Source organism: Thermobia domestica, chromosome 2, assembly GCF_964235325.1.
Source record: "Thermobia domestica chromosome 2, izTheDome1.hap1.1, whole genome shotgun sequence".
NCBI classification, from domain to species: domain Eukaryota; kingdom Metazoa; phylum Arthropoda; class Insecta; order Zygentoma; family Lepismatidae; genus Thermobia; species Thermobia domestica.
Window position 1 is genome coordinate 370,866,748 of NC_137455.1, and position 23,712 is coordinate 370,890,459.

General features: G+C 37.2%; 1 protein-coding gene across 2 annotated transcripts in view; it reads right to left on the reverse strand.

Annotated features, from left to right (window-relative positions):
• Nucleotides 1–23,712, reverse strand: part of LOC145678839 (synaptic vesicle glycoprotein 2C-like) — a 198,861-nt gene that overhangs the window by 28,909 nt on the left and 146,240 nt on the right. For both annotated transcript variants that reach the window (XM_081749397.1, XM_081749396.1), the window contains exons 5-8: nt 21,143–21,264; nt 15,689–15,927; nt 10,298–10,473; nt 7,041–7,300 (exon numbers count right to left, since the gene is read on the reverse strand). In XM_081749397.1, coding sequence (XP_081605523.1) covers nt 7,041–7,300; nt 10,298–10,473; nt 15,689–15,927; nt 21,143–21,264 — 797 coding nt within the window. The remainder of the gene's footprint in view (nt 1–7,040; nt 7,301–10,297; nt 10,474–15,688; nt 15,928–21,142; nt 21,265–23,712) is intronic.

Below are 23,712 nucleotides of genomic sequence, written 5' to 3' on the forward strand. Positions count from 1 at the left end.
CAACTCCTGAAAAATATTTTATTCTAATCTTGTACGTTGAACTATTCGAAGTAATATGTGTGGCATAAATAGAGTAAAAATAGTTCTTTCAAGGCATGCTTTCGAATGAATCTATTGTAAAAGAATAAAGCAGCAATTGTAAAATATACCTTTTGTTTCATTGTTCCCCACTTTCCTGTATTTATTTATACACTGGTGTAAACACATTTGAGAACATCCAGTTTGTATAATCTGATTTGAACTAAATTCATACCACAATGTATATCTGTAGAAAGTATGCTATAAATGACGTCTATAGACGGCTGGAGTTACAGGATACCGACCATCGTCAGATATTTAATAATCGTAGTTCCTGTAGAGGGCATGGTACCAGGGGTGGACTGGCTATGTAAAAAGGGCGCGGTCACATACTCTGGGAGGGCGCCGTCCATCTGAGGCTTTCGCTTGTATGGAATACCCCCTCCTAATAAAAGAAAGTGTCCGGGGGCTTCCCCCGGAAAATTAGTACACAAAGCAACAAAAGATTAAGTAGCTATTGCAGTTAATCACGATAGAATTATACAAATTCAATATTTTCATAAACAAACAAAGAGACTTTGCGTACTAAATACGAGGCGTGTTTTTAAAGTAAGGTCCGTTTTGTTGTAGACACGAGTAGTTCGCGCGCATATCGCAACTAGCGTGTGCGTCGTGTACCGCCATGCCTCGGGAACAACTGTGCTCAGTTTCAACTCTGTAGCTGTCCTGTGCGGTTGTGTTCTGTGCTTTCACAATGTTTAAGACTATCAAGTCGCTCGCCGCGTGTGAGGTTCGCTCAGTGATACGGTTTTTGTCAGCAAGTAACCTATCTGCTGCAGAAATTCATCGACAGATTTTCGAAGTGTACGGTGATACTGTTATGAGTGCAAGCAAAGTGCGTAAGTGGGTACGGGAATTCAAAAATGGCCGTGACAACGTCCATGATGAGGACCGCTCCGGTTACCCTTCTTCGATTACAGACGATTTGGTGGCTTCAGTTGAAGCGAGGGTTCGTGAGAACAGGCGCTTCACAATAACAAGTCTTTCAAACGAATTTCCTGACGTGTTGAGATCAGTGCTTTACAAAATTGTTTCTGAACACCTAAAGTTTAGGAAACTGTGCTCCCGTTGGGTCCCGAAACTCCTAAAGAGAACCACAAAAACCAAAGATTTGAGTGTGCCATGAAGTTCTTGACTCGTTATCATGAAGAAGGTGACGGCTTCTTGAGTCAGATCGTAACTGGAAATGGAACATGGGTTTCGCATATCACGCCCGAATCGAAGCAACAGAACATGGAATGGAGACACACACACTCGCCTGTAAAGGTGAAGGCCAAACAGATTCTGTCCCAGCGCAAAATCATGGCGTCGGTGTTTTGGGATAGGCATGGTGCTTTGTTGGTCAACTTCATGCAACGAGGAACCACTATCAATGCAGAAGCATACTGCCAAATCCTGTGAAAGCTACGCAGAGCGATTCAGAACAAACGACGCGGCATGCTGACAAAGGGCATTGTTCTTCTCCATGACAATGCAAGACCTCACACTGCAGGTCAGACCCGCGATTTGTTGGACAGTTTTGGCTGGGAAGTTTTAGACTACCCATCCTACAGTCCTGATCTTGCGCCGAGCGATTACCATCTGTTCCTCTACCTCAAACAACACCTCAGTGGCAACCGTTACAATGATGACGACAATGTGAAAACGGCAGTGAACTCTTGGTTATCGGAGCAGGCGGCAAGTTTTTATGAAGAGGGTATTTTGAAATTGGTTGAGAGGTATGATAAGTGTTTGAACAAACTTGGCAACTATGTCGAAAAATAGAGTAAAGTATGTACTTTCTGAAAATATATTTACTTTTTTGAAACAACCTTTCGTTGTGTACTTATGTTCAAATGGCCTTACTTAAAAAACACGCCTCGTATATTAGGCCTATATAAATTTGCAGACTTTAACTGAGACTACAAAAATCACACCAGTTGTTTAAATTCTTCGGCTACATTTGTGAACAGCCTAATTATAACTGAAAATTTGAGTTGTTTGGGGCTTATGCTATTTTTCATACTTCTGTCCTTTTAAAGCTATGTTCATCATAACATTAACTTATTTTTCATATATTTTTGAAACCGTTAATAAAAAGTATACATGAAACTTTTACTAAAAATTAGCAAAAGTAAATTTAGAATTATATACCTGCCTAGCGAAAAAAGAATTCAAGAACAAAACTGGAAAATGAAAGTAAAGTCACTGCTTTATGCTTGAAGGAGCCTTTGCATCTCCTTGCTTTTTTCACACATTTTGTCAATAATAAGATTGTTGTCCATTTTGGTCAGAATGTCTCTTTCTGAGTTCATCAAGAACAATGATTCCAGATGTTCATCTGTAAGTCTTGAACGGAGTCTTGTTTTTATGTAACGCCACTAGCACCTCTAACGGCGGGAGTGGGAGGGAGAGACATGTAAAAATGATCCAAAATGACCGAGATTAGAGTCAAATCAATATATTTCGAAGTCACTGAGATCATTAATGGTACCACCAAAGACTAAAACAGAAAGGGCAAGGTCGTATGCCGAGTAAAGACGGGATCTGGGGGCGGAGCAGTGGGGGTGGGAGGGTTGATATATAAAAATCATCCAGAATGACCGATATTAGAGTCAAATCTATAAATTTCAGGGTCCCTAAGATCATTATAATGACATTCTCAAAACCAAAGACAGAAAGAGCGAGGCCGCAGACCGAGCAAATACTGAGATTTGGGGCGGAGCGTGGGGTTGGTAAGGGTGATATGTAAAAATTGTCCAAAATGACCGATATTAGAATCAAATCTATATATTTAGGGGTAAATCTAATATCATTAATAGCATTCCCACGCCGAAAACAGAAAGAGCGAGGCCGCAGGCCGAGCAAATACCGGGGTCTGGGGTGGAGCCCTAGCTGGCCAAAGGCTAGCGAATTTATAAAATAATTATGTAGCTTTGTTTTTTTTAAAAATTGTGTTCAGAGAGGAAACTGTGCGCCTTCCCGAGGCTAAGACGAGTCTTAGCCCCTCCCGAGGAGGGCGCAAAGGCACTGTTGTGAGGAGGGCGCAGCGGCCATCGGGCCGGTACTTGATTATGGCCAGTCCACCCCTGCATGGTACTACTAGTTTCAAGGTCCCCAGACAACATAAAAAATGTAGGTGTGTTCAAATGAAATCTATGTAAATCACAGCGTGTGTTTACATTTCTAAGGCGACTCTGGCCACCAAACGCCTATAGTACAATTAAGTGTCTTTGACCTTAGCTGTATAGTAATGCCTAACGATTCTCCCACGAAATTGCCCTCACCTATGTTGTGAATTGATAGTAATGAATTGGTGATGTAAATAATGAGAAGCAGAATTACTACACGTTTTTATCCTTAGTATCCTGTAAGGCAGTGGGTAGTACTCGGACAAAAGAATGGTGGGAGCTGCCTTAACTGACAGTACTGCGACCGTTGGTCTAATCAGAGGTATTAGGAAGTTGAATACTAAATAATCGATTGTTGGACGCAGGTCTATGTAAACGCGTTATCTCGCACAATTACTCTGACATCACGAATATCTTCGGTACTGTTTGAAGAGACTGTAGTGGCGAGGCGAATGGCTAACTGCGTCTTCACAGATGTACAGATGAGCGGAAAAATCCAATGTGTTTTCGGACAGGACCCACACTAAACGGTATGGTATCAAAACGCTACATATCGACGTTCTTGTATCTTATCTGGACACTGCATGACCCGTACTTGCAGCAGGGTAGCTCGCTTCCGAATACCATTAGGGCAAATCCAGTATTGTCTATTTGATATACGTCTTCTAAAGTTGCCTGCTATCAATGCCAACGCTAATGACCCCACACACTCAGCAATGCAGTAGTCCCCTCGGCAATGCAGTGGAACCCGATATACAGAGCCTAACCGTTAGCAAGGCTCTGACAACGACCGTCAGCTACGCCAAAATGGATGTGGGATGCCATGTCTCATGGCCACCACTACAACTCACAACAACATCATGGTGGACAAACACCGTATGCGTAGCTTTTCTCGGAGTTCTTCCGTTTCCTCCTATTTTGTTCATTCCACCATTTTACTCATTCTCATCATCACTGTCTCCTTTAGGCCACACATCACATCACAACGTAAAACGAACTGAAAGATTTAATTTCATTTTACTACAATATCATCTTTTCCCGAACAAACTTTGAGCTAGATCCACGAATTCCTACTGGGTGTTCTTAAAAAACATTTATATATATATAATGCATTATCTACCAAAAAGTAATGAAAACATTATCATACATACTAAAAAGGAAGCTTCTTTTTCATCAGATAGGAAAATGAAGAAGAAAGGACAAGAGAAAAGTTAAAGAACATAGGAGTAGCTCTGAAGCGTCCAGATGGGCACAAGGATTCCAACATACGCTCGCTTGTACCTTTCATAGATTCATTTTCGGTTTTTATTGTGATGTTATTATTATCATTATTATTTACTTCGTCCCTTCCTATCTGATGAACACTTTAGCGAAAGCTCCAAAACTTCATAGCAAACATTTTCAAAAGCTTTTTTTAAAACTATTTTCTGATAAATAATTTGTTTGCAATGTTCGGTATTCTTTTGTTCCGACCACATCCCGTTGTCTATCAATAAACAAACAATCAAGCACTGAGCCTAACAATATCTTCATATAATAAAAGAATACAGCAAAACAAATTTATTTAAATTTTTAGCGCAAAAATGGCAAGCAATGAAACAAAAGTAATAATGATTTATCATTTATTGAAGTTTAGCCTAAGCTGTAAAGCATAGTTTCCTGCAACTTCCCTTCCAAAAAGAATAAAAGAGGAAGTAAAAAAGACACTAAACGTCAAGTGTTAATCATCATGGTGAATTAAGAACTAAAAAGATTCATTTATCTCTTAAATGTTTGTGTAGTAGTTTAAATGTTTTAAATTAAAGAATAAAAATAAATAATTAAAATTATTCAATTACTTAGATAAAACTTTATCTAACATATTAATTCTTTTATACAAGAATTAGTATAGAAGTTTAAGTTTCTTCCCTTAGTTTATTACTATAAAAGTTCATTTTTTTAACAGTATTACTTCCTTCACAAGCTTCCACTGACAGCTATCAAGGTATATAAAATAACAGATAGCTCCAGTTCGCGTTTAACGTTCTGATTGGCTGCCTGTCCGTGACATCATGTGGAGGGACTTTGGCCCATCTGGAAACAGTATTGCGTATGCAGTATTTTACTTGTTCTCTTGAACGATGCCTCGAGATAACCAAGGATGTGTATAAAATAGATGATCTGCCCATATGTATCTTTATCCTATTAACTGAATGAAGCCAAAAAAAAAAAAAAACTATACCCTGGCCGGTGAACGATGATTTCTGACAGCTTTGCACAAGGCCACGGCGAGCAAGCAGAAGACAGCAGGTCAACCAACCTTAGGCTCAGAATCTGTCGCGTCTCCATGGTAACCACCGCACATTGCCAAACTTTCACTCACCTCCTCCCAACCCTCAACGAGGAAGCAGACGATTCTCTCCTGCGCGAGAAGCACATGGCAACACCGCACTCCACAGTCGTCCTCGCGAGCTTAGCTGTCAGAAATCATCGTTCGCCGGCCGGGGTATAGCATTGGCATGTCTGATTGGCTACTCTCGTTTCCGCCATATATATTGGCTCAAAACTAGGGATGGCCACAAAGTTCCGGTTCCGGCGGAACCGGTTCCACGAGGAACCGGTTTTCAGAACCAGTTCTGGAACCGGTTCCGACCTGGATCCGAAAACCCGGTTCCAGAACCGGATCTTAGGAACCGGTTCCAGACCTGGATCCGAAAAACCGGTTCCAGAACCGGGTCTTAGGAACCGGTTCCATATCTGGATCTGAAAACCCGGTTCCAGAACCGGATCTTAGGAACCGGTTCTAGACCTGGATCCGAAAGCCCGCAGAGACCCGTAAAGGAGGCACAAATTTCACCTTCAAAACACTGCAAAGAGGACCATGCGCTTGTGCCCTCCCCGCCCAGACTCTCTTGTGCCCCCAGAAAAAAAAATTTTGGGCCACCAGTTTTTTTTTTTGTTTGTTTTGTTTTTATTTTGGTCCACCAGTGGGTGTTTAGCCAAATGAGTTGGCCAGTTTGCCTGTTTAACCATTGAGTTTGCCTGCCAGTTACCCAGTTTATTTAGCCAAATGAGACAAGCGGCCGCCGCCTGGGCGCCTGCCTGTCGCTTCCACCATTTCATCTAGCACACTGTTCACAGCCTTCCAGCACCTCGGGTTTAACGTAGGGATCGTCTCAAAGTTTCGGTTCTAGACCTGGATCCGAAAACCCGGTTCCAGAACCGGATCTTGAGAACCGGTTCCAGACCTGGATCCGAAGAACCGGTTCCAGACCTGGATCTGAAGAATCGGTTCCAGACCTGGATCCGAAAAACCGGTTCCGGAACCGTATCTTTTAGAACCGGATCCGTTCAGACCCGAAAACCGGTTCCAACAGGAACCGGTTCTGGCCATCCCTACTCAAAATATCGCAATCTTCATATGTAGACATGTAGTGTGCCTGTTGTTTATTTTTATTTAAGTCTTTGCTTCAGGTTTATATTATACAATGGTTACATGCTGCACGTATGGGTGTACAAATAAAAGTGAAAAGAAATTACCCGGAATAACCTTTCACAGGTAAGAAAATCACCAATCATAGGATACGTATATGGCTGTGACGATTTTGTGGTATGGGCAGATCCTCTATTTTATAATATCCTTGGCGATACCTCCACGTGACATCACCGACAGCAAAGTATACTGGGAAAAATGAGACCAGAAAGGCTGAATCGAGAGTTCTCTGCACCGCTATTCTTAAATACTTCAATAAAAGAAATAATAGAACAATAGAAATAAAAGAAAAATACAAATATCATTTTATATTGTAAAGATTTAAGCTACTTAATGAAGATTTAAATTAAGAAATGAAGATTAAATAATGAATCTCTTACCTAGAAAGAATTTCCTTCCAAGCCTATCAACACAGAAGGCTACGAATATGTTCATGGGAATTGAGGAGACGCTGATGATAAGAGTAGATATTAAGACTTCTTTATCCATTTCGATTTCACAAAAATCGTCCATCCCTGTAACCAAATCTGCTCCAACAGACGCCACCTCACAGACTGAAGCTGTTTCGTTCGGATACAAGCTTTCGAAGATTTCATATCGATTGTAGATTTCAGGATTCCACAGGACCAGGGTGAAGTATCTGATACGAAACAAGTTAAATTAATGCTAACAGCACAAACACTTTACTACCTAGCTAACTCTATGGTTTAAGGAACTCGGTGATTCATTAACGCAGAAAGAAAGGAACAGCACAAGATTCTATTCTATGTCAAAGTAATCCAGTCAAAATGATATTATTGTACAGGGTGATTCACAGAAACAGGAAATTTTGAAAATTGTATTGGCAACAATCGACAGACTGCCATTTAGTTATCACGAATGCTTTGAGTGGTTCGCAATGTGCTTTCGCGATCAAAACGTTCTACAAGAACAATGACAGTGTGGATGGGGCATGTAGAGAATTTCGGCGTCATTTTAATTTAGGACGCAAGATCGTGTTCCATCAGCACATGCAATTAAAACATGGATACGTAATTTTGAGCAAACTGGTTCGGCAATGAAAACGAAATCTCCAGGCCGTGTGGGAGTCGTTCGTACATCAGACAATATACAAGCTGTTCGAGATGATATCATAAGAAGTCCTGTTATTTCTTTTTGTGGGGTCGTCTAAAAACCAAAGTGTTGCTTAGTCGACCTAATACAATGGAAGATTTGAAAGTCAACATCCGAGAAGCAATTGCCGAAATTCCAGTTGAGATGTTACGTCAAACCATGAACAATGTAACAAAGAGACTGCAGGCATGTTTACGTATAGAAGGAGCTCACATGCAAAATATCATCTTTAAGGAATAAATTATAATGTACGTATGTATTCTAAAATGTCATTATTTTTACTATTAAATGTGATACTTTTTTTTTTCATTTGTTTTCATGAGATTATTTAATTTTCAAAATTTCCCGTTTTTTCTAAATCACCTTGTATATTATATTCCCTCCTTCTTCTAGACTCACAAAAAGGTCTCTTACCCAAAGGCTTTCAAACTAGAAATCTATACATCCCATACGAGAGGGTACCCCCACTCATCTTAGGCGTCTTGAACTAATAGCTCATATACAGGATGCCCCAAAAGTATGTGAACTTTAAGTGATAACATTTACGACATTTTGGGATTGCACATACAATTACATTTACTAACACTATTCAATTTTGATAAACAAATTATCACATTTACAATTAAGTTTTATTGTACATAGTAATACAACACAAATTGTGAATAAAGGGATTTATCTAAAAATTTTACCATGGCAGGTGCTGAAACCGCTATCCGCCATGATTTATACAGCTTTGAAGTTTATCTTTCATCATTTCGACAGTCTTTTCTTGTACAAGTGTCTATGTGAATTAATTTCTTGAAAGGTACCTCTGTTATAATTTCCCAAATCACTAATACTTTGTGGCTTTCGACTATAAACCTTGTCGTTCGGTACTTCCAAGAAAGAAAAAGAAGTCCATTGGAGTAAAGTCAGGTGAATATATTGGCCAATCAATTGGCTCTCTTTGCCAATTCATTTCTCAAGAAATATTTTACCGAGATACTTTCCGGCTGCTCTTGAATAATGTGTAGAGGCCCCATCTTGTTGGAAATAAAAGTCATGTGAATTAACTTGTTGTTGTAACTATGGAACATCTTGATTTATCAGAATTTCGAGATACTTACCGCCTGTGACTGCTCCGTAAAAAGAAAGATAAAAAATCGTAAAACACCTGAACTTAAACTACAGTGATACCAGGCTGATTTACTTGTTACGATAATGTTAAATGTTCTCATAAACCAGTAAACACAATTATGTCTGGTAATGTGACCGAGTAATTTGAAAGAAGGTTTCATTGGTACATACAATATTATCTAAAAATTACTGGATTATCTTTAATTTCGTTCAGCGTGATTTCACTAAGTTATATCCATCTGTTGAGGCCATTCTCCAATAAGCCATTCATTAACCGTAGATGATAAGCTTTCAACCCAATAGATCTCAGGATTTGTATAATGGAGATTCTGAAATGCTCAAGTCTGTTGAAACTCTTATTATGGTCCTTTTTTTTTTTGGGGGGGGGGGAGAGGCAGAGGACTGTGAACAAATTGTTCGGCAACAAGTTGCTTATGAGTTTCTGTGCAGTTTTCGGTCGATCAGTTTTTGAGGCATTAAGAACGGACTTAGAGGTATTACATTTATCCCGAATATGGTAAATGATTTGCTTCTTTGGGGCTTGAGTCCAAATGTTCTGACCTATTTTCTTCTAACGGTTTCAGAATTTTGAGAATTCTAATACTCCTTTAACCCCCATTTTCTTGCTTTATCATTTAAATTATTTATCATTATAGATTCTCTGAACTGCCTGAAAAGAAAAAAAAAAGAATAAACTTGCCTAGGTAAATACATTTAGTTATAAAATTTAATATAACACCAACACCATAGTTATAATGAACATTATTGTTAAAGTATAACCATAACACAAACCCTATTCCACCTACTGTCCACTTATTTTTGGTTCACCCTGTATATATAGAGTGTTCATGAAATCCGTTTGGTACCCTATAATTCCGAAACAGCAATTTGTGAAAAAGGCTTAAACCCGTATTCCATTATTTTAAGTAGTTGATATTTTGAGCTAAGTGAATTTTACGAATGGCGTCGCCAGAGAGATGGGAAATAGAACTCAAATATTTTTAAATAAAGAAATGAAGTAGACAGGGCCGTGCAGTTGGGGGAGTGAGCGGGGCGAGGCCCCGGGCGCCGGAGTAAGGGGGCAAAAAATTCAGGAGAAAAAAAGGAAAATTGCTTGGAATATATGTATAGGGGCGCCGTAGTATACTCTCGCCCCGGGCGCTGGTTTTCCACGGCACGCCCCTGGAAGTAGAGAAATACATCATTTGAAAGGGTTTTAAAAAAAGATGCAATACAAGTTTCAGGTCACTTGAACTTGTTACATTAGAAAAATGCATATATATTATATATATATATATATATATATATATATATATATATATATATATATATAATGAAATTGGTTTATGCATATTTTCTGATTTTCTAGGGCTACATGCATATTTCTGTATATATTTATCATACTAACCCATACATAAATCCAAATTGCACAAACAGCATTATGAGAGTATTTTTGAGATGTTTGGAGCCAAACAAACTTGTCACTTGGTACCAGATATGTCTTAAAACTTTGCATTTTTTCCCTCCTGGTTCTAAGACTTCTGAGAGAGCTGCGTCTGTTGTTCCTACTATTAACACCTTTACCTGAAAAATATTTTTTAAAAAATATTTATTATTTCGTTTGCCGTAAGGTGTACATTACAAACAAACAAGCTCAATATTTGAAACATATTTATCGGCTAACATTATCAGCAGTAGTAAAAGAAGTTGGTGGAGATTGTGAAAAAGAAAAATTGACACTCTAATCTCACATTTACTAATAGCTCTAATTTTTCTATTGTTTCTGTTTAACTCAATGGAAGTTATGTCCAGCACTATGATTTAAAAATGTTTGTAATTAGGTAACTAGCATAAAACGTATGATAATACAAACTATGTATAATTATTGGTAAAGTCGTATAAAAGACTAGCTCTACACAACGCATTATTCACATATGAGCATGAATCTCCTTGTCATTCCTCACAACAACTGTACATGTTCCTTTACAGACACAAGTGAAAGACGTCTTGATACAAATTAGCACGGGGTACCATAAAGGGGAGATTTTTTTCCATTATTGTTTTCAATATCTCGCACTGTTTGCAAGATTTGAGCCTACTTCCGGTTGGAGTTTCTAATTCATGTGTGATCAGTATTTTCTTTCTTCTTGCATATAGTATGTAATAAGTAAATACATTACACACACGATTAACTATAATGTCAGTAATATATGGTGTTCATTGGGCAAAACACTCCAAACGATAAAGATTCATCTTAGACTGGAGAAATGGTTATCCTTCGTTTTTCATTATCATTTGGCCATGGAACAAACGCCTGAGGTATATACAACCCCTATATACAACGATGTGGTATTGGAATGTATAACTCAAAGGATATGCTGCATTTTTAAAATTTCAATACTTCCAGTATAGCCCTAAAAATGTAATAAAGAAATAACGGCCATTTTTTTTTAAATATTCAATTAGAACTGAACAATGTACAAACAATTTGCAATCGATCAGTGAAAATGGCATCTTTCTTGAGCTTGAAGTTTCCAAGATATCATTGTCAAAAAGAATTGGCCTCAAATATATAAACGTGCACGAATGTATAAATTTTTCTCGACCACAAATAAATAAACCTAGAGCTTTAATATATAGATTGGTTCACTAGAACTACTCAGGAAGAGTGGAAGAAGCAATCAAATAAATACTTTATCAACTAAGAAGTGGAATAAATATAATATAATATAATAAATCTAGTACAAATAAATTTTTAAAAGACTTGTTCTGTTAACTGTAGTATACTATTTTAAATTATTTTTACATTACATGAAATAATACAAAATATATATTGCGTCTTTCGATTGTAAATAAGTCGTCATCCAAGTAGGGAAAAGTGGAAATAGACAAAAGTTGAAATCTTCAAGCAGCCTGTTAATCTGCTTTGTTTAATTTCGTTAAATTTCTTATACGTGTGTTGTCTTATCTTGTCCTTTCTATTATTATAACATTCACATGGGTTTAATCCTTCCTAGTATGATTTTTCTTCGAAAACTCTTTCATAACATGGATTTGCCGATTTCTTGTATTTCCATCATACTATCAAACATTGTGGACTATCTTAACTTTTTTCTTTCTCTTCAAGGTTTATAACACTTTTCCCTAATAGTAGAATTATTTTATATTAGACTTTCTAAACTATGCTATCAGTAAGTATAGTGAATGTGAATCTTATAGAATGAGACAGGAATTCGGTCCATTGGTCTGTCTGTCGACATGTATCATAGTGAAATTGTAAAAGGTAGCAAGAAATAGTTTGTTGATACTGACCAAAGAAGACAGTAGAATTTATCAATCAAGGGAAGAAGGGTATAAACATTCAAACTCGTGTCCTTTGAAGAGAAGAGTGATTTTTGTGCATATATCTATATCTATATCTATATCTATATCTATATCTATATCTATATCTATATCTATATCTATATCTATATCTATATCTATATCTATATCTATCTCCATATCTATATCTATATCTATACCTATATCTATATCTATATCCATATCCAGTGGCGTATTTAAGAGTGGCTTCCGGGCTTAAGCCCCCCCCCGAAATCTTACTTACTATAGTAAAGTATATGAAATATCTTGCAGAATTTTCCCATTTTCAGGCAAAGCCCCCACCCCCGAAAGTTAGCAAAGCCCTCCCCGAAACAAAATCGTAAATACGCCACTGTCTATATCTATCTATCTATCTATCTATCTATCTATCTATCTATCTAACTAACTAACTAACTAACTAACTAACTAACTATCAATATCTATATCTGTATATATATATATATATACGAGAAGTCAAAAAGTAAAGGGACTTGAGAAAAGATACATTTATTCTAATGATAGAGAACTGAAACACACACTATTTTTCTATATAATCTCCCTGTACTTCACCACACTTTTCCCAACGTTTCACAAGTTTTTTGATTCCGTCGAAAAAAAAAAAGCTTTTCGATTGCACCTGTAACCAATGTAGCACCACATCAGTGACTAGTTGATGGTTGACGTTTAAATTTCTTAACTTCTGCTGATGATGGGTGTTTCCAAACCATGCTCTCAGCCTTACTTTTTGGTTCGTGATGATGTACTTAAGTTTCATCTACACTAACGATTTGCTATAAAAATCCATCTCCGTCGCAACGATAACGGACCAAATGCTTATGAGAGATGTTCAACCTTTGTGCCTTATGCTGCGTGATAAACAGCTGTCACCATACTGAGCTTGCATTCGACAAATAATTTCCGCAGGTGATACACCTTCCCAAACAAAAAGCGAATCACTGCCTTCACTTCCTCGTTTTTGCAAATCGCCAATGGAGCTGCCATGTTTAACCGTATGCTACATTCCAACGACTAACGTGGGGAATAAGAGTGACAAGTTGCATAGAAGTGTTGCATATGACACTAATTCAACGCTGGATACTAGCAGTGTTACCAAATCCTAGTGCAAGAAATTGCAATATAATGCAAATAACAATTTTGGTTTACTAGAACTTCTTTATACATGTATATTACTTTGTCCATATGCTTTTCTGGGAGACACAAAATCTTCACAGCTATTTGATGGATCACCATCAATGTTGATCAGCATATGAAGAAATTAAAAGATAGGAATCAAGTTGACGAAGATGACCATCCAGTTGATTCCAAGATATGGACAATCAAAAATCAGTCCTGTAGACATTCCCATGGGAACAAGTCTGAATATCATCCTAGCTAAATAGATTACTCCCAGTGCTACTGTGATTAGCGGGTTAGTATAATGTTCAGGATTCAAAATACTAATCTGTTCGTGGAGTACACCACTAAAATAAAACTAAATGACTGTTCACTAAACAAATCTAAAGACTTAAATATTTACTATATTCAAATTCATTTGTACCTCTGCATACGGAAAACCACATATCTGTACGGACGTAAAATTGTATAATAAGCTACCTGGGTACATAAAACATACTTCTGAAAAGAGTTTCTTTGTCAACTCAGTACGTAAACTGCTAATAAATAACACATTTTTATAGCAGATGAATATCTTTGCGATTCATTGTGAAACTTTGAAAAATAATTAAATCCCTATTGTATAGAGGGCTTTATAAAAACGTGTCACAATATTTTAGAGACAGATTCCTCACATTAAAATAAGAAAAAAGTTCATATGAACCTGTGCTCGAAAGTGGATAGTTTCTGAGTTATAGGGTGCCGAAAACGTGAAACAAATGAACTTTAAAAGTTCATAGCTCCACTATTATAGGACCTATCGTAGTTGGGTCAAGACATCACTAAGGAAATGGTATGTGAGCTATCCAAATATCCATGTTTAAGAATGCTCCAGTACTTGCACACTAACTTTTAGAGAGGTAGGTGCAGAGTGATCAAGTACTCTCAAACAGCCTCTCTAAAAATGATTGTGCAAGTACCGGAGGTTCTGAAAGATGGATATTTAGGTAGTTCACATACTAGTTCTTCAGTGATGTCTTGACCTGACTACGATCGGTCTTCTAGTAGTGAAACCATGGAACCAAGTTCATTTTTTCACGTTTTCGGCACCCGATAACTACTAAATTATGCACTTCCGATCACAGGTACATATGAACTTTTTTTAAATTTTATTTTGATGTGAAAAATCTATTCTCAAAATATTTTGACAAGTTTTTGTAATACCCCGTATATCAGAAAATAAATACAAACATACACATATATACAGTAATTAAGTCTCTCTCTCTCTCTCTCTCTCTCTCTCTATATATATATATATATATATATATATATATATATAATTGTTATATAGATTGTAGAATTGGTTTAGCCTATATGTATTTTCACAAGTTGTTAAAAACAAGCGCATGATATTTGTTCTAAATACTATATCTATTTTATGTACTGACGAGTTCTATACCATTTTGTATAAAGGTACATGTAATATGGTCCATAGAATCTATCTAGTCTAATAAATCTAATCTATTCTAGTCTGAATCAGCCATTGTGCACTCAGCTCGCATACTGCAGGACAGTGCTCCAATCCCTCTACGGCTGTTGTTCTCATGGCTACCGTGCTAAATTTGGGCTGTAGGGTGAATGCTGAGTCTTTTGAAACTCACAGTCTTTCTGCTGAATTTATTGAAACCCACAGTCTTTATGCTGAATTTCTTGAAACCCACAGTCTTTATGCTGAATCTTTTGAAGCTCACAGTTTTTATGATGAATCACTTGAAACCCACAGCCTTTATGCTTAAAATCTTGAAACCCACAGTTTTTATGATGAATCTCTTGGAATCCACAGCCTTTACGCTGGATCTTTTGAAACCCACAATCTTTATGCTGAATCTCTTGAAACCCATAGTCTTTATGCTGGATCTCTTGAGACCCACAATCTTTATGCTGAATTTCTTGAAACTCACAGTTCTTATGCTGAATTTTTCGAAACCCACAATTTTTATGCTGAATCTCTTGAAACCCACAATCTTTATGCTGAATCTCTTGAAACCCACAGTCTTTATGCTGAATCTCTTGAAACCCACAATCTTTATGCTGAATCTTTCGAAACCTACAATCTTTCACTGCAACCTTGGTAACAATAGCCGTGTGAACCGAAGCATTGCCATGCAAATTGCGAGCCCAACGCACAATGACTGATGCAAATGACAGTTTAAACAGCAGAAACTAATACGTTATTTCTTCCATAGATGACACTATGTGCCATGAACCACTCTTTACCAGTGGTACGATGTTTATTCATTTACAAAATATAATGTAAACAGCTTACGGGAAATTCTTGTTCGGTCTTTCCTGTGTTATAGCTGAACATTTTCTGAAAGACTTGAAGAGCTTCGTCTTGACGTCCGCAGGACAATAAATACTTGGGACTCTCTGGAAATGTAAACAGAACAAGTCCAGCCACGAGGTTAGGTATTGTGGAGACAGCAACAAATATTCTCCAAGAATTATACGTAAAAACTTCGGATTCGTAGGCCCAGGAAAGTGGAATTATCATTCTTGCAAGACCTGAAATTGAGAAACACAAATAATTACGAGATATTTTTCTAATTGATACAGCTCCTTAAGTATTTTTAATTTTAGGATTTTAATTTTGGTAGGCCCGCCATTGAGTATACATACACCATTGAGTATGATACAGAATTATCAGTACATTATCTCCTGAAACTTGATAATTAACCAATTAAAGCATCGCAAAACGTGACCTTCACTGTCTGCTTTAGAGGTTATTTTTGTTGTAGTAGTTGAGAGTATTTATTAAATTATCATTTGTAATTAACCCTAAGAACACCAAGGGAGCCCTGAGAGGCCCACACATTATTTTTGTTATATTTTGTAGCATATCTAATTGGATAAAAAATCTAAAAAGAAAAAAAGGTATTGTCAGGATTGATCCCCTTCATCATAAAATGTACTTCCTTACCTTTTGGTGTTTTGTTTTTTCTATTTATAAATAAAGAACGCGTTGTGAACCTCAGAGGCTACTCCCTTGGTAATACTAAAGAGCTATTCACCGCATACGCTAACTGTTACATTTCAGTGTTTTGGCTATTTATTTTATTTTCCTTTGAAACAAGTTTGGTGCCGTATTACAACATGCAGGGGCACTCTGGAGTTTTAAAGAGCTCCCTCGTGGCTAAGCGGTTAGCGTACGCGCCTCTGGCGTGGGAGACCCGGGTTCGATTCCCGGCGGGAGCTTATGTGGTTCGGATTCCTCGTTTATCAGTAGGTCCACGTCTCATATAGCCTCGCTGCTGAAAGGGACGCTAAACTAAAATCAACTCAACTCAAATCAAGTCTGGAGTTTTAAATGAATCTGACATAGAAGGTGGTGAGCTCGAAGCTAGTGAAGTGGAAATAAACTTGTCAGAATTTGATGCAGAAGATAGTGATTTGAACATATTATTTGATAATGCAAATGAAACAAATGGAAGAGTGGTGCTTTTGTTGCAGTGAATACTTTGTAATATTCATGGCACTGTATTGGTATTAGTTTGCAAAACTGTCAGACAACAGGTAGCTTGTTTGCTAACGTTTTACATGTACATTCCACAAAAGCAAAAAACTGACGTTGCGCTTATAGAAAAGTTGTAACTTTATGTTGGGTTGACAACACTGCTTCTCTGGTGACATCCCCTATAGTGACAATAATGGTCCCTGACACTGTCTATCTTTTCTCGGAAACAAAATTTAAAAGAATTTCGCCATTCCAAGGATAACCGGGATGGAAAGTATAAAAGGTTAACTCTGAATTCATAGGAATACTGAAGTATACTCCATTCTTCCCCATTCCACCCCATTCTACCGTACCACCACCAAAATGAGATTAGAAGCCACCTTTCAGCACATACACTGTACTAAATTACTATTGATCTGTTTGATAGTTTTTCAATAGAAAGAAATAAAATAAGTAGGTCATAGTTACTGACATAAATAAAAATGGTATCTTAAATAATTACAAACATATAGTTGGCAACATTGTACTTAGAAACCTAGTACTAATAAAGAATAAAAAAATATATGATGTCTTAGACGTCCCAAGTTCATATCAGACAAGATAAATTATTCACCGTGAGAAATGATGACCTTTAAGTTGTGGGCCTCAAAGTCCCCCGTGTTGGTGTTTCATGTAACCCAAAACCTTGGTGTTCCTAGGGTTAATATAAGCCAATTTAACAACTTCTTAAATACAAATCTACTGCTTTGTTTCCCATCTTACTCGCTAAAGCCACCTCTGTGCTGAAGTGCTTCTCACATACAATTATATATATATATATATATATATATATATATATATATATATATATATATATATATATATATATATATATATATATATATATATATATATATATATATATCGTTCAATTCATATCCATACAATCGAATTGTCAGTAACCATACGGCCGTCCTTCCGGAATCATGTTATTATTAGCTTGAAACAACCGGCACCACGGTAGTAGCAACTTGATTTTAGCAAATCGTTTTTGTAAGCACGAGAGTTATTTGTTTTTAACCGTCGTTAAGCAACTAAAGGAGAGCAATGTGTGATGATGAAACGTGGATAACACAAAGCTGTTCATTGGATCTCTCCCACATTTCTGATTATTTCATTCAATCATTGTGGAGTAGCGAATCGAAAACATATCGAGTACGAACAAAGCATCCATCAAATAGATGAACTAGATGTTATAATTCGATTTCCCTAGGCGAAAGGACATAATTCATTGTCGAATGAATACGTAAGGATCACGAGTGGGACTTTTAAGTATTGGCCGTGTGCACGACTGCTATATAGGGTTTAACTTAATAATCACGGGCGGAACTTTTAAGTGTTGGCCGTGTGCACGACTTGTACATAGAGCTTAACTTAAAATTTACGAGTGGAACTTTTAAGTGTTGGCTGTGTGCATGGCTGCTACATAGAGTTTAACATAAGAATTGCGAGTGGAACTTTTAAGTTTTGGCTGTGTGCATGACTGCTACATACAGAAGGTTGCTCGCTTCATATCCAACCATTTTCGATTCGGTGCTGTCACCTGGCGTATCATGCTGGAACTATTTGTTTGCTGGCAGGAGCAGTATTGTGTCTGATCTCGTAGGGGCGTGAGTGTTATTAAATGGCGTCGAAAATCAACTGGTATTAGGAGGGTTGTATAATGGTCTTTTACGTACTAAGTTTTCGTACGTATGTAGAATCGGTTAAGACTCCGAGTGACTACTGCGAAAGCTATTGTGGCTTTCACCCACGAAAACCACCTGCAGAAGAGCTACAAACAAAGTGACACTCGTAGTGCTATGAGGGATTCGTCAATTGGCATGCCAAGAAAATACTCCGACGCAACGTGATATAGGCCATAGACTCCACCTCGCACCGTTAACTGTGAACAAAACAATTCTCAAGCGCCTCAGATTGGAGTACGTGTGGAAGAACCGTGTACACCACCTGCTACCGCGTTACATTGCCAAACGTAAGATGAACTGCACGAAACTGTATGAAATATGCCTGATGGGTTCCAAATGGAGTGTATGAATCATATGTCCATCTCACTGCTAGTGGTCACATTTGTGCGATTATATACTGTGACATTGACGGCAAGGGGTGCAGCAACTTTGTTCGTCAGTACAGAGAAAGTTTTCCTTGTGACTTTATGATTGTTACGGGATTCGGATATGAGGGAAAGTTGATAATACGCAAGGTGGACAAAAACGTGAAGGTAAATGCAAGATACTTCCAAAATCTAATCTGACACCTATCTATCGGAGAGACCCCCACAATTGCATGAAATGGACTCGAATCAGGTGATGATCCATATGGACAAGGCTTCGCGTCATACCGCCAGAATATCATTATGTTTTTGTTAGTAAGTGAGAGGGGAATTAGGAATTCGTGTCATTCCGTTTAAAGACATTCCTATGAAAAGCCCAGATACCAGACGAATGGATTTTTGTGCATTTGGACTGTTGAAACGACGTTTACAATATCGCCGCCCGCGCATCCTGGATGGCACTCTGGTGCACAACTGCTATATATTTAATGTAATAATTACGAGTGGAACTTTAAGTGTTGACTGTGTGCACGACTGCTACATAGAGTTTAAATAAAGTATTACCGATATAAATGATAAGGGTGACCAAGGGCAGCAAATGATCTTGCTGAACGCATGAATCATGTAGTTCGTGAAACGCTAAGATTATGATCTACTGAGTCCCCTGAAACTTCAAGATCAGCCCTAGAGATATTGAATTACACTTGGTGGGTGATTCGATTACTACTCCACAAGAGATTCTGTCTATCGGTGTGAGAGTTGGGCGACATCTAATGAACAGTTTTGTCTTGTCCTGTTTTTCCATCTCATGTGGTTCATCTCTGGTAGCTTAAAGGAGGTTGAAAAAATAGCTCTCTTACAGACTGAATTTATGTAAGATTTAACAAGATTCTTCCATGTATTTTCTCCTAATCTTGCTCTAAATAGTAATTAGCTTTTCTTTTTTCAACGAAAATCTGGCTAAGTTCAAACCCAAATTTTAATGGCTAATAGCTCGGAGATCAAGAAGCTGCAGAGGAAAATATTTCGCATAAATACTAAGCGAAATCTGGCTAAGTTCAAACCCAAACTTTAATGGCTAATAGCTCGGAGATCAAGAAGCTGCAGAGGAAAATATTTCGCATAAATACTTTCGCATAAATCTGCCTAAGTTCAAACCCAAACTTTAATAGCTAATAGCTCGGAGATCAAGAAGCTGCAGAGGAAAATATTTCGCATAAATACTAAGCGAAATCTGGCTCAGTTCAAACCCAAACTTTAATGGCTAATAGCTCGGAGATCAAGAAGCTGCAGAGGAAAATATTTCGCATAAATACTTTCGCATAAATCTGCCTAAGTTCAAACCCAAACTTTAATGGCTAATAGCTCGGAGATCAAGAAGCTGCAGAGGAAAATATTTCGCATAAATACTAAGCGAAATCTGGCTCAGTTCAAACCCAAACTTTAATGGCTAATAGCTCGGAGATCAAGAAGCTGCAGAGGAAAATATTTCGCATAAATACTTTCGCATAAATCTGCCTAAGTTCAAACCCAAACTTTAATGGCTAATAGCTCGGAGATCAAGAAGCTGCAGAGGAAAATATTTCGCATAAATACTTTCGCATAAATCTGCCTAAGTTCAAACCCAAACTTTAATGGCTAATAGCTCGGAGATCAAGAAGCTGCAGAGGAAAATATTTCGCATAAATACTTTCGCATAAATCTGCCTAAGTTCAAACCCAAACTTTAATGGCTAATAGCTCGGAGATCAAGCTGCAAAGGAAAATATTTCGCATAAATACTAAGCGAAATCTGGTTAAGTTCAAACCCAAACTTTAATGGCTAATAGCTCGGAGATCAAGAAGCTGCAGAGGAAAATATTTTGCATAAATACTAAGTAAGTCAAAGACTACCTCTATGCTACGTTTTGTTAAGATCTCATAAGTTCTTGAGATCGAGTATAACATATACTCTAAATCCAAACCCCAAATTTGATATCCATAGCATAGAAACCCAAAGTCTACACACAAAAATTAAGCATATGCATACTAAGCAAGTTAAGATTGTTACAGCCTTCCTAAGTTTAGTCGAGACTGGAAGAATTCTGAAGTTCTCCCGGCCCTGTTCTTGTAACGATTTTACGCTTATCTACTGAATTTTAAGACTTTTTTAAAGTAAAGAATAGGTGCCCATACCTGCAATTCCCACTTTCCCTATTAACCAGTATACGTCCAGCCAACAAACAGATCCTCCTCTGTTCTTTGGCGCTTGAAATTCTGCGAGGTAAGGATACATCACTGTCACAGCACCACTTACACTAAAAAATAGTCAAACGTTTTTAAATTAATTTTGCATAAAATAATTAAGCATTACATCAATAATTAACTTCCCTTTAAGAAAAGTGAAACAAACAGTTATATTTCTTTACTTTGATAGATTTTTTCTTTTTCTTTACATAAGGTAAATTTAGAATTCATTGATACTTAGTCTACCTACAACTTATCTTAAAAAGTGTTATTTTAAACAGGAAGCACTGGTGTATATTTAAATTTAGATATGAGCTCAATATTTTTATACTGAAACATCCAATCGCAGCTGTTTCGATTTTCCAATGAACTGAAACATCCAATAACATCTAGTTCCATGTTTCAGTGTACTGAAACATCCAATAGCATCTAGTTCTATGTTCCAATGTACTGAAACATCCAATAGTATCTAGTTCCATGTTCCAATGTACTGAAACATCCAGTAACAGCTAGTTCCATGTTCCAGTGTACTGAAACATCCATTAAAATCTAGTCCCATGTTCCAATGTACTGAAACATCCAATAGCATCTAGTCCCATGTTCCAATATACTGAAACATCCAGTAACAGCTAGTTCCATGTTCCAATGTACTGAAACATCCAATAGAATCTAGTCCCATGTTCCAATGTACTGAAACATCCAATAGCATCTAGTCCCATGTTCGAATGTACTGAAACATCCAGTAACACCTAGTTCCATGTCCCAATGTACTGAAACATCCAATAGCATCAAGTACCATGTTCCAATGTACTGAAACATCCCATAGCAGCTAGTTCAGGGCTGCCAACTTTTCAAATCTGTTTATACGTACATTCATAGCTTGAGTGCTCCAAATTCAATTTCGTTAAATTAAAACCTTATTTGAGTTAAACACATCTATGTATGTGTTTTTATTTCTAAATCTATGTTTAGCAATATTTCTTAGTGAAACAAAATAAGGTTGATTTGAAACTGCAATTAACATTTATTTCTGAACAGACTTAAACTTATACGTCTTTTCATTTTTAGCACTTTTCGATACAGCAAGATTCCTTTTTACATACGAGTAAAGCTCTTCTAAGATCATAATAAAAAAGTATTAGCACAAAGTAATAAGTAGGCTGCGCTTTTGCTCTGAAAGGAACAGAGGAGTAGCTAGGTCGCACGCGGGGAAACGTCATACTAGGAATAGCTGCCGTCGCGCCACTAACTCAATACCGGAAAACAAAATTTCTGGTTGCATGGAGGCTAGACAATGACTATTAGGCTTATACAAAGTTAACACTGTTCGTATCTTACTTTATAATTCTGATCACAGTGGATGATAACAATAATGCTAAATGATAACAATAATGATCGAATTGTTGCTTTTAGCCAATAAAAGAAAACCACTGTCAAAATTGTTAGTTCACCCGTACATTTTGAGTAGCAGCTCGTACACCCGTATCTGAATTGTTAAACCCGTACAATTGGCAGCCGTGAGCTAGTTCAATGTTCCAGGGAACTGAAACATCCAATAGGAGCTAGTTGGCCAGGAAGGTTTCTTTAAGTAAAAACAATAGCGCATGTCAAAACAATAGAAGCTACCACGTCAGACTTAATACAGTGTCTGAAAATCTAAACCATCCCTTTTTGTTTCTTTTTCACAGATTCATTCATACAAGTGCAAAACAAGGCGCAAAAATGTATGTAACTCAAGAGTGTTTTGAAACAGTAACTTACTGATATACGCCTCAACACATGTAGCTGAAGTGAGCTACCAGATACATTGAGAAAATTGGAAAGTCAGTAGCCATAATCGCGAAGAAACTACGCATAGGGAGAAAAAAAATAAACAAAACATTTCTATACACAAGATAGAGATATGACATAACACGTGGGAAATCATTAAATACGCCTCTCATTCATCCGAAACACGAAAGAATATTCATAGTGCTATTGTCCTCGACAAACCGTACTGAAACCGCAAAGAACTTCCCTTGTCACTTCTCTACGTTGACCGACTTCATTCTTTGCAGAAACTGTACTAGAGAGATACCTTAAATTACTTTTTTTTTTTTTTTTTTTTTTTTTAAGAAAAAGGAAAATAGCCCCCTACCTTGGTTTGAAAGTCATATACTGGCAACTGTATCTAGAAAATTCTAATTCTTTCGCTCTAAATAACGATGTCAATCATTCTTAGAAACGCGACATTGATTAGTTCTAAATGTGGATTAGAAAGCAGGGCTTTACAAAGAGAGATGGGTGGTCATTTTTTACGAGACTGTACCTCTCAGCTTGGTTGGATATCATCTTAATCAATGTATAGGTCTTATCATACGCATTAAACTGAAAAGCATATTTATCAGGAACTGCAATGGCGCAATGAACATGAAGATAAAACATTTTAATTTTAAGTAGCTGAACCTGCACTCTCTACAGAGCGCATCATTTACATATGAGCATGAATCTCCTTGTCATTTCTCACAACATCTGTACGT